The 12302-nt window shown below is 38.4% G+C and overlaps 1 protein-coding gene across 17 annotated transcripts in view; it reads left to right on the top strand.

Moving 5' to 3' along the window:
* Nucleotides 1-12302, top strand: part of GIGYF2 (GRB10 interacting GYF protein 2) — a 75578-nt gene that overhangs the window by 1046 nt on the left and 62230 nt on the right. For 15 of the 17 annotated variants that reach the window (XM_042020713.1, XM_042020712.1, XM_042020708.1 and 12 more), the window contains one exon: nucleotides 10930-11009. In XM_042020713.1, coding sequence (XP_041876647.1) covers nucleotides 10969-11009 — 41 coding nt within the window. In that variant the 5' untranslated portion in view covers nucleotides 10930-10968. Of the gene's footprint in view, nucleotides 1-4666; nucleotides 4691-9299; nucleotides 9323-10929; nucleotides 11010-12302 lie in introns of those variants that run through there. The other 2 variants (XM_042020703.1, XM_042020702.1) reach the window with 2 other exon arrangements.

Below are 12302 nucleotides of genomic sequence, written 5' to 3'. Positions count from 1 at the left end.
TTTCTTATAACTGTGCTGGTTGCTTTTGTTCTTAAGAAACTCTCTAATAAACACAAATTAATTTGCTGTTTTGTGAATGGAGCATTTGGTTGATGCACAGTGTGATAATTGGAAACCTTTGTAAGCAAAATTGGTTGCAGTTGTCACCAACAAAAGCTTTGTTTTGGTATTTTTAAGTTCTGTTATTGGGTGGTGACTGCAGTAGATAAGAAGAGCATTATTGCTATGAGGTGTTGGTTTTCTTGCCATGCGCTTGAGTAGGTATCCTTTGAGCAGTTAGCTGATGCCAGTGTGAAAATGTGTGACTTAATTGATCCTGGGGGTGCCAGTAGAAATGTTGGACTGTCTACGGCCCCTTCTGCACCTGCTTTGCTCCCCAGGTTCATGTAGTTGTACAAGTCAATTGATGTCAGTGGTTATGTGTTGGTGTTAATTTCTCAATGAATGTGTGATTTAAAAAAAAATAAAGTTTCTGTCTAATAGTCAGGTGGATTAAAGAAAGGGCAGAATCCTGGAAGTTGGATCTCACCTCTTATGTTGAGACTTTGATAACCAGTTTCAGTATCTGGCAATATTGTGTGTAAATCCTGGAGCTGAATGATTTTAAGAGTTTCTCAGGCTCTCCCCACCCCTGAATACAGGAATGTGCCTGGGGACACCTGGACACTGTATTTCTTTTGGGGCCTTTTCCTGAATGGTTACTTGAGCCTGTCTTTTAAAGCAAGGTCATAGAACTAAAATGTAATGTGGTCTTGGAGCAGGAATGATTTGTTTCATAGGGTGCTTACGAAAAAACTTGATACTACAGTAAAGCCTTGAACTCTTGCAGATCCTCTTTTTGTTACAAGTGTTGATCTTGAGGATAGTAAAATATCCTCAGGTGCTCCCATTAGCATTTTTGATTGCCTTTCTAAAACATACAGTAAACTAAAACTATGACCTGTATGATTATGTAAGTGAAAAAAATGCTTGTAAATAGACAGTTGAGAGCTTTGTAATTAATTTTTTTCCTTACTCTTTTACTCCTGGGTTGAGGAAAAAACTTTGTGTAAAAAGGGAGTGTGAAGAAGGTTTTGGGTTTTTTAAGGATTTGAGACTAAGTGCCACTGTATCTCTCTGCTAAGGCCACTTGTCTGAATGAAGTTCTGTCACAAACTGGAGTTCCTCATACCTGAATGTAAGAAAAAAAGCAGCAGTTTTTTAAGCTCTATAGATACTTCATTAAAAAAAAAGCCAACCCTAATGTCAGAGTCCCCTGGAACACCTTGTTGGGACAGTGAATGGCTGAAGGCTTTGCTGGTACATCTCTCTGCTGGAAGATCTTTCTGTTTAAACCTAGAAGGGAAAGCACTGGTTCACAGTAACTGATGAAGATGAGCTGGGCACTATGATCTGTACCTTCCCCTTTGCTGTCTCTCTTCATTTATTTATCTATTTATTTTAATTACTAAGAACGTGAAATTTGATTTTGCCTACTTTCATCTGGTCTTGTAAGTTCAAGTAACTGTCATATATATGTTTCTTATTCTTTCATTAAGGTCTTTAAAATTCTTCCTTAGGACTTTTAAAAGTATGGTGTTAAGTTCTCTCATAGTCTGATTTAGAAAAAAAAAAAATCCATTTCCAAGCATTTTTTTCTTAATTTTTCTGTTTTTCTTGCTTTTTTCCCCCTTCAGTGCTTCTGCTCAAAGATTAGTGGTGATAAGCTATATTTAATTCATGATAGTAGGTAGAGCTATGGGGCAGAGCAAGGGAGCCTTCTCCCTACAGAGCTTGCTATGGATCTATTGGATGCCTTGGTGAGGAGAAACCTATTTCTTTGTTTACTGAGGAAGCATTTGCCTTGAAAGAGGCTCTTTCTTTGTGTGGTTTTCTCATCAATTTATTTTAATTCATAGAGTGACATTTGAAATCCAAGATGTGTGAAATGCTGCAGGGGGATGGGGTTTGCTTTTATGGGAACAAAATCAGTTTTCTACCCAGCTTAGCCTCTCCTTTTATCTCTTGCTCTCAACTCTGGAACGTTTTTTTTTTTTTTTGTTGCACAAAGGATTTGGCTTGAAAATCACCAGAAGTGAGAAAACTTAGAAAGTTTGCTCAAGGTGTGCCTAAGTTATGGACAGAACTAAGAATTAAGTGCTTTAAGTGACAAGGTCTGTACGACATTGGCCCTCTTGTGGTTGGTGGTAATATGTGTGTTGGATATATATAACCAGTTCATCATGGGAATGTTTAATACCATTATTTTTTCATGTTTAGCTCAGATGGCAGCTGGGGATTGTAGCAGGCTGAGGTCTTTGCATTGCTTTGTTAGGAGCTGAGATTGCCACTGTGTGTTGATTACAAAACGTGTCCACTTCTCTTTTTTTGCAGAGGGAGGGCTTTAATTCCATTTCCTCTAAAGGTGAATAAACTCTCCTTGAATTTAGACACTGTAGAGATGGCTTGATGTTTGCATGGGAAGCTAGCCTGCCATTAAAATTTTTATCTTTGTCTTTTTTTTTTTTTTAAAGGAAAGGATGCATAGAATTGTTTTGATGCATCTGAGGTTTTTGCAAGCATGAAATCAAAGCATGTTTTTTCAGGAGTGAGCCTCTCCTGTAATCCTTAAAGCTTGTAATATATAGAAGCTGGATATGCAGACATCAGGATTATAAAGAAAATCAGAAGGAATTCCATGAGCTGTGTAGAGGTTATAGGGTGTATAGGTCAATGAAAAATTTTGATGGATATTTAGAGAATTGTTTTCAAACACTGCTTTGTTGACTGCCTTTTGGATCACTTACTAATTTTTGATTGTCTCAGCTAGTTATTAAAACTGTGCATTATCATCATTCTCTCTCTTTGGGCATATATTTAAAAAGTCTAGGGAAATAAAGAACAATTACTTGATGGCTTTAGTAGGTCTCCTTATATATGTATATGTATATTGTATATGTAGTTTGTCATTATAAACAGATAAACAAGCTTACATATGCAGTTACAAAAAATGGTTAGAAAATAGTTTTGTACTGTTAAATAGTTACTATTTCAGTGAAAGTAAGCATGATGCATTGCACTTCAAGTTTTGTTACTTGAAATTTTGTCCTTTTTATTCAGTAGAGAAATACTTGTTTCAAGTTCTGGCTACAATGAGACAGGGTTTTTTATGTTTTCTCCTTGATAATAAATGTAAATTGCATTCTGTTAGTCGTATTTTATGATAAAGATACTGGCTTGTGTGACTGGGAGACTCAGAGGCTGTAGATGTCAGTGGGTAGATCAGTTTGGGTGAAAGCAGATGGGGATATGTATGTGGTAGTGTGTCCAGTCTTCAGACTGGAAGAAACAAGGAAGAGATATGCTCTGGACACTGGAGATGACTTCGGGTGAAGTTTTGTGATGATAGATAGCTGAATAGCTGAATTTACATGTCTTCAGCCTTAGAATGTCATGTGGCAAGGTGTTGGTTTGGCTGGCAAGTAATGGATTTATAAACTGATCTTTTGAGCCACATGTGTTAGAATCTGAGGATGATTTAGTTGGAAGAGCCTTTGGTGGTTGTCTGCTCCAGCCTCCTGCTCAAAGCAGGACTGACGTCAGTGTTAGACTGTGTGTGACAGAAAGTGAGTGAGGCTGATCATGGAATAGCATATGGCAAGGTTTTTATGTAAAAACATTTCATAACTTAATAAATCAGAGGCCCCATTCAACCACCATTTAAACCACTGGAAGCTTTTATGATAGCCTTAGTTAATGATGAATCATTTGCATATGTGATTTTCTGTTATACTAAGTTTTAAGAGTACTAAGGTTGGGATCAGGCTAACATCACAAGTCAATTTACAAAGATATGGTTCTCAGATCAAAAGAAGTTAATTTTTTTAGCAAATTTTGCAAAAATTGATAAGCTGTTAAAAAGTGTTGTAGTTCATAGGTAGTATGCAGTCTGATACACATTCTGATTCTCTCTGTTAGAACATTTTATTAAACACTCACTGTTGGATGTTTGTTTCCTGAAGTATAGGATGTCTCAGAACTGCATGAGCAGGAAGCCTTAAGGAACAGGGGGAGAGGGGAGGAAGAGAATTTCCAAAGCCCAAAGAAGCTGCTTATTTAAATTACATTTTAAGAACAAACTCCTGAACCCTCACAGCAACCTAGATCTGTTAATTCAGTGACTGTTTTCAGTGAATGTAGTCTGAAGCTATGTTCTTCCACTTAGAAAATACGTATTGGCTATATAACGTGTGTGACGAGCGGGAGAGAGGTGCTGCAGTGGGGTTTTGGTTGCTGGCCTTGCTGGGGAGCAGGTAGACAGACTTGGCATCCTCATCTGTAATGCCTTGTGGAAGGGCACAGACGAAATGTTTATCTACCAGCAAGTTTTCCATGTACGAGGTAGACAGATGTGGAAGTGTTTTTTTTTTTTTTTTTAGCTGGAAAGTGAGCCCTGGCAGGATTTTGGGATAGGATTTGGAATGAGAAGCATTTGTGTTCCAGCCAGTGGCAAGGCCAAGGGTGTGGTTCCCTGACTCTGCTTGGAGCTTAATCGCTGGTGTCTGCCTTTGGCTGGGAGTCTGGTAATAAAGGTGGAGGTCGCGCTGTGTTCTGGTGGGGAAAGTGGGAAAAGCATTCAGATTTGGCTGCGTGAAGCAAGAAGTGGATAGCTCTCCAGCCTACCTCTAAACCATCAAGTTCACAACAGTAGGTAGGAAAGGAGAACATCTGGCATTGTGTTACTTAATGTTCTAAATTTTTCTTGGGTTTGGTTATTAGGTGTGTAGGTCTTGTTAGTCTCTTGTGTCATTCTATCCCTGAAGGGCTACTTGTATTTGTTGTTCTTGACGAGGGTGCAAGATGTTGCAAGCTGCGGTGCTCCATAAAGCTTTAAGTGGATCTGTGTAGTGAGCAGAGGAGTGCCAATTTGAAAGCGCCGTTTGAGGTAGTTTGGACACTTTTTGTTCAGAAACTGCCGAGAGTTTGAAATCCTTTTGCAAGAGTTGGAAAATTCACTGTCTTTATCAGGAATAAGGTCTGGTAAGCCAGAAGGGACTCCTGTGACTTGTGTGGCATCTTGTATAATGTGACTAATAGATTTTTTTTTCCTGATTAATTTTCTGTTTATACTAGAACATACTTCTTAGAAAATCATGTCACATTGACCTAAAACCATCTAACTTTGTTGATTATCTCTGAATGTCTTGCTTCAGTCCCTTCACTGAATAAACTTGGGTCTTCAGATGTTTTTACCTGCGTGATCATTTACAGACTAAGATACTTAATTTTTTCTCAAAGCTCAATAAATAGAGCTTTAGTATGTTGCTGGTGTTTTTTCTCCTCACTGCAGGGCATGTCTGTCAGGTTCTATCAATTTTTGAACACCTGATTTATCAGCTCTTTTGCCTCTTACAACAGAAAAGACACCATATCCCTTCAGTGGTAAAATTTGGTGTATATGTACTCTGCATTTTCTTTTTCTGGGGTTAAGTGTTTTTTGTTACCTCTTTTAGTCAATGCTGTATCATATATTCCTTTTCAGTTGATTAATGTCATAAGTCTCAGCATGGTTTCAGGACTGATTTCCAGAATAGTCTTGCATTTCTTATATATCACCTGTGTGTTCTGCTTGTGAGTCTCTTGACTTTGCTTTATTCAGTGCAACCTGCTAGACTGGACTGAGTCATTGAATAATTCATGATGGTACTATTGATGATGTGTCATTTCCATTATTTACCATATCCACGTTTGTCATCCTTAGGTTTTAGAAGTTTTGTGGGTCAGTGTTACAGACTCTGTAGAAGATAGCTTCTTACCTTTTACTTGGTTTTGAGAATTCTGTCTGAGATGGGTTGTTGTAGATTCTTTAGAAGAGAATAGAAATTAGGTTGTGATGACGTGAGACCTTTTGTGTGGTTCTGAATGATTTTGTCCTTTTTAACGTTCCAGTGAATTGAAATGTTGTGCAGAAGTTAAAATTTATCTACTTGCTCAAGCAATGACATTTCTACTCTTACAAAACTATATTTTCATTGAATGTCTTCCATAAGTCTATGTTTCCTGGCCTTAATTATGTTAGTGTCCTTTAATCAGTGTTGTCTGCTTTAGCCAGTGATTAATATCAAACAAGACAGGTAGTGTAGCCACCTGAGTCATCCTGTTTACCATTGTACTTCAGAGGTGGCTTGCATACAGTTGTGGATCATCTTTAATATTTCAAGAATTAGAGGAAATCAGCATTAATTATTCAGTCAACCTGTTAATTTTTTTAAAAACACAGTTACTGGCACTGACATTAGCTAGCTCTAGTAGCTGCCTGTGGAATGTTTTCTTGCTTGTGGAAGGTGAAGTTCTGTCATCTTGATGTAATGTTGCTGTTGAATGGTGGAGCACTGCTGTTAAATTCCTTTTCCATGTTTATTTAAGGAGAACCCATTTCCTTGCACTTAAGTCTGCTCATTTTGGGTTTCTGTTGTGTTCTTTGGTTCTCAAATTTTCATCCAATTTCTAGGTTTAAAAGACTGTTTCAGACCTACAGTAGCAACAGAACTACCTTGAAAGGAAAGGATACTTTTCTTCCTAAACATCTCTGATCGAAGAGTAGACCATTTCAAAATAAAATAGCTGTGTATAGGAAGGATCAGTGGTATATCTTTTTTGGGTTTCCAGAGTTAATAAAAAACCTAAGCATGCAGCAGCCCCAAAACTGTATGGTGTTTTTTTTGTTAGGTTTTGTTTTGTTTTTTTGTCCTCAGAAAAGATTAGATGGGCAGACCTGAATGCAGCCATTGCCTAGACTTGGAACACTAAGAATCTCTGTCTTGGTAGTCTCTGCCTAGAACAGCAGAACGTCTTGGTGAGAGAGATTGCCATGGGCTGCAAGCTGAGAGAATTCTGTAATAGAAATGTAGGAATTTAACATCGCCTGAAAATCTTAATGTTGGTGCCTGTCAGTAACAGATGAACCTTAAATGGCAGTTATGTGAGGTTGAGCAAAGTCTGGGAAACATGGTAGTTTTGATCTTTCAAAACTCTGAAAACAGCTTTTTGTCTAGCTATTTATTAGCTACCTGTATGTTTTAAATAAAATACCAGAGCTTATGGGCAAAATGTCTCACAGTAATTGTAGACCTCCAACTGAAACATCTTATGCATTTTAACACATAAATCTAGGCAGTAGAATCAAGTTCAGGCTTGTGTCTGTAGCAGATGTTTATGAGCTTTAATACATTTTTAAGGTACTAAATAGTGAGCTTGAAAAATAATTTAAGAAACTGCAAGCTTGGTAAAATAAGCATTGTTCCTAAAGTGAACCAATGAAATGAGTGTTGCTGATGGCAGCTTCTGCATATATAATATTATCTGTTAATTGTGAGTGAAAGGTACTTAAAGGCTTCATGTTATTGGATTATAGTTTGTGTCTGTTCAGACAAAAAGTACTAAGCACCTGACAAAATAGGGGTTTTTTCCCCCCCTTGCCAGCCTGCAGGTTGTTTGTGGGGTTGATGTGATTTCTTCTCTTCATTCCTGCATGCTGATGGCAGGTCGGTGGCTGTGGTGTCACCTCAGGAAAATGGGGTCCCAATTCCGGTTCATGAACCAATTCCATTCTTCCCGAAATATGCAGGAAAACCCCAGTGGTTTGTAGGGTTGTACCGGCACCTTGATCAAGTGTTGACCTTATTTGAAGAAAACTTTGGAGAAAATGTTCCTGTGTGGAGGAGTGGTGGGAAGCACCAGGTAGCCTTCTTGGCCAAGCAGTAGTGTTAACTGGCCATTATCAAAATATTGCCTCAGTTTCTCGCTTCAGCTTGAGGCTGCCCCATGTGCTCTCTGCCCATATAAAATTTGTCACTGTGGAGATTCCTCAGTCAATAGCTGTTGATTTGGAGAAAAACCTTGACTCACAAAACTAGCTGTTCAGAAAGGGCTTTTTCCTCATTAAATTGTATCAAGGAGGAAATGTTAGGTATGTATTATTTTTGTAGTTTGCCATCCTTGATTAATAAGGAAGCAGCTTTTTAATAAAGGCCAAAATCAACATTTCAGTTATTAATATTGAATTTTAAGACCCAAGAAAGTGATCTAGATAATAAAGATGTGATAAGTTCACGCCTTTTGCTTAGCCAAAATGGTTGAATTTGTGACATGATCATTCATTCCCATCTCCTAATTCCTCATGCTTTCTCTTGCTCCACCCTGACTTTTGCCTCCTGTGATGTGAGTGCTGCCTAGTCCACTCCAACTTGCCTTTCCAGTTAGTACAGCTTCTCTTGCACACCAGCCAGGTGTGGTGTGCAGTCACTGTCAGAGGTTCCTTTCAGGGTTGGCTTCCATGCTCTCCCCTTCTGGCTGCCTCTTTGAGAACCAGCAGAAGCAGCACAGGGTTTCCACTCCCTCTGTTTCATCTGCTCTGACGTGGCTTAGTGTTTTCCTCTGGTGCACTTGCTGTCTTAGCTTTTCTGAGCTTTTTCCCTGTTCTCTGCCCTCCTCCTCCCAAATCACTGCCCATTTCCAGAGTGCCTCTTGTCCAACAGTTTTCTCTCAGCCTTGCCTGTAATTTTTTTTCATGTGCATTTTGTTTCCAGGTAATGTTGTCTATTCAGTTCACCTGTCACACCTATTCAGAGAATCTGCACATCTGTTTTGGGTTTTAGGGGGATGTATTCAGTACATTTTCATTCACTTACAGTTGTCTTGTTTTCAGTTCAAAATTCATACAGTCAGAACTTCAAGGGATGGAGTAACTTACCTGAATGCAATACAGAAGAGGAAGGGTTCACAAAACAAAGTGCGGTGGCCCAAATGAGGGATAGGGAAAACCATTTAGCAGCTCACTGGGATGAGACTAGCATTCTTGAAGTACTAAACTGCTAAGGAGGCTTGTAGAGAAACATGACACAGCATCCTCAATTTTTTGGGAAGGTAATGCAGAGTCTGAAGAGTGGGGCCTAGTGGGTCCAGAACCAGTAAACAGCTTGATCCTAACTGGTTTTTAGTGCTTTGTCCTTGTATGTGATGCATTTCAGCTGTGTTTTCGTTGCAGTTTAACCCTCAGTGCCAGCCTTTTTGCTATTACTGATACTAGCCTAGCTTTGATGTTGGGAGTTAAAAGATCCCGGGCTCCCTGGTGATGCACGTGTGTTGATCTGAAAAGTCTCCACCCCGCCCCACCCCACCCCCAGCAGAAGGATTACAGGCGTTGCAGGAAGTGGAGGGACAGCCATCCAATTAAGGCTACCAGGCATTGTGTTAGAGGCTTGTCTCTGCCCAAGTGTGCAGGATGGTTTACTTGAATTGCCCCACAGTATTTTCATGTGTGGCTGCTGCATGTTGTCTTTGGGTAAGTCACCTTTTATTTTGATTTTCAGGATGATGAATGGCTATACCATGAATGTTCTGATGAGCTGTCAGCTGCTTCAGAAAGGCAACTCAGATCAGACCAAAATAATCTCAGACTAGGCCTGTGAGAATATCTGGGTATTTTTGTATTAGCTTCTGGTGCAGGTAGTAGGGATAATTCCATTTCATTGTCTAGAATTACTGTGAAAATAAAAACATTACAATCTGTATATAAATTAATTTGTGTATGGGACAAAGAGGATGCCTTAAAAATACATAAGCCAAGTGCTAGTTGGTGGGTTTAGGCTGCAGGGAGTTTTATAAGCATTTGGAATCTTATGCCCAAAATATTTGGGTAAAATCTGCTCAAGCAGTTTTAACAGATTTGGTTTCAGTATGTTTTGTCATCTTCTAGCTTTGAGGGTATTGATTTATTTTCTTTAATATCATTACTTTTGTGGCATATAAGAAAAAAATTGTTTCCTTTGTTTGGTTTTGTCTTGTTTTCTTCAGTATCTAATGCCCTTTCCACCTCTACCTCCCCAGATTTTGCTTTTCTTTTTCATCACCTTTTCATGCAAAATATAGACAAACTCATGAAGTTCCTTATATAGTCCCTGGATCTGTTAAGTGATATGGTTCTGATACAGCAAAGTTCCCTCCCTGCCATTATGGGTTCTTGAAGTCTAATCAACCAGTGTCTGCAGATGATGCTTCAAATCTTTTTTTTTTTCCTTGGGCTTTACCTACAGTGTGTTTGGTTGTTATAAAACCAAACTATCTTCCTCTGCAGATTTGGATTTGGTTGCTGCTGGAAGGAAAGAAGAGCTGTATTTATTGTGTGAAAAGACACTTCTTCAGAACTGCCTGAGCTAGACTTGGTTCTGTTAGGGAAAAGTTCATAGCCTTACCTTAGTCTTGTTCTTTCCCTCCTGTATGGCTTCATCTGCTCTTATCCACAAACTCTGGATATTTAGGAACTTGACCTGAGCTTTGCTAGTGTCTGCAGGACCTGCCTTGGCTAGTAGCAATGAAAGTAGCCGAAGTCTTAAGTTATGCTTTTTTTTTGCTTAATAAAACCAAGAATTAAAAAATACTGTCATTTGCCTGCAGAATTTTGGAGGATGTTGTAGCATTGGATATACTCGATCTTTAGAAGGCTTATTTTTCAAGAGTGAACAGTGGAAAATTCTGAATACTCTGCCACTCAGCTGGCAAATCTGTCTTGCTGTAATTCTAGTGGGGTTTTTATCCTCTTGTAATTGTCAGGAAGCAGCAGTTCTGTTAATTAAGCATTACTCTTCTTAGAGAAGAGGATTATGCATCAAGTTCTCAGTGTTCGTACAAATTGTTTCCTCAGACACCCTGACCCAGTGTCCTGTTTGAGCTGTTATAGAGGGATTTAGGGAAGAAATCTTGATGCAATTGCTCCTATATTAGTAAATCAATCTGTGCTGAAGAGCTGAAATGGATTTCTTAAAAAAATTTTTCCATGTTGTACATTTTTTCACTTCTTTGCATGTCCAGGTGTGCTTTTGTATTTTGAGTTAATCTATGAAGGGCTGTATCAAACCAGCTGTTTTCATAATAAATATTTTTATTTTTCAGGTTCACGCTTTTTAAAAAAGAGAAATAGAACAGGAAAAAATGGCAGCAGAAACTCAGACACTTAACTTTGGGCCTGAATGGTAAGTTTTGTCTGTTTTGTCAGACTCCAGAACTTGTCTAAAAGGAAATTTTTTCCTTTGTAGCAGAATTTATTATGGGACTGAATGGGATACAGTATCTTTGTTGTTTCATCCTGCTTCACCTCAGTCCCTGGCCTGTGATTGAAATCAATTCATACACAATGCCGATTGACAAAGTGAAGACTAATTTTATAATATTGAGTTGGGTTTTGTGTTATGTTAATGCATAATAATTACCTTGCTGCCAAAGATTTGAGGGAGGTATGATGTCTATGATCTCGGAGGTATGCACAGAATAATTAAAGATGTGCTTATTCAGTCTTTCTATGTGATGCATGTTAATAAGGAAGTTCTTAAAGTCTCCTCACTATACTTAAATCTATAGCTAAGCGAGCTTTTTCTTTTCCTGCTTTTAAAAAACCCAAGTCCTGTATGGAATATGGTAAAAGTGAGTTTCATGTCAGTGTCCTGCATGTTTGTATTGAAAAGTGTCAGGAAAAGAGAACTATTGTGTTCAATCCATGCTGTCATATAATTTTGTCAACTGTTGGTTTTACAGCTTGTCTGACTTGCATTGTCCTGGCTTTTGCTAAAGAGCAATTGCACAGCTGTGATTATTCAGTATTTGTTCCAATTTCTTGTTAAAGTATTGGTAATTTCAGTTACAGACAAGAATTCTGGGTTGTGTGGTTTCTGAAGAGTGATTGGTTCCCAAGTGTGTGAATGGGAATGTGGAGTGGTTATAGGAAACACAGTTGCTGCATAGCATGTGGTAGGACTGTTACTGGAAGAACACATTCACTTTTGCTGACACATTTCTATACACAATGTACAGAAATTGGAGAGGATTCAGTGAAGAAATAAGACATGATTTGCAGCCTGTGAAACAATGAGAGCTCAGTCTATTTTGTTAGAATGAAAGAAGGTTAAAGAATGAATTTATCACTATCTATAAATATACCCACCAGGCAGATATCTTGTGCTGGAGCGCTCTTCAGTGTAGGAGACAGACATGATTAGATTCTTGATGGATGGAAGCCAAAGTTATATTAAAAAAAGAGAAGGGGGAAGACAATTCTAAAAAAAGCACGTATTTTAGCAGTAGCTTCATTGCTGTGTCATAGTGAGGGGACTCTCATAGTGAGTCTCCAGTTAGTTTAAAAACCAGATTAGATTATGTATGGAAGCATATATTATACTTCAGTGAGTTGTTAGATTCTTACAGGAAAAATGGAACATAAGATTTATAATTTTTCTTTCGGGTTGCCTTATAGTCATGTCTGTCACGTAAGC

The sequence above is a fragment of the Corvus kubaryi genome, unplaced genomic scaffold, assembly GCF_017639235.1.
Source record: "Corvus kubaryi isolate FWS band 111438036 unplaced genomic scaffold, C.kubaryi_AGA036_p1.0 37041, whole genome shotgun sequence".
NCBI lineage: Eukaryota > Metazoa > Chordata > Aves > Passeriformes > Corvidae > Corvus > Corvus kubaryi.
Note: the sequence above shows the minus strand (reverse complement) of the source record. Positions and strands in the feature narration are given on the sequence as shown.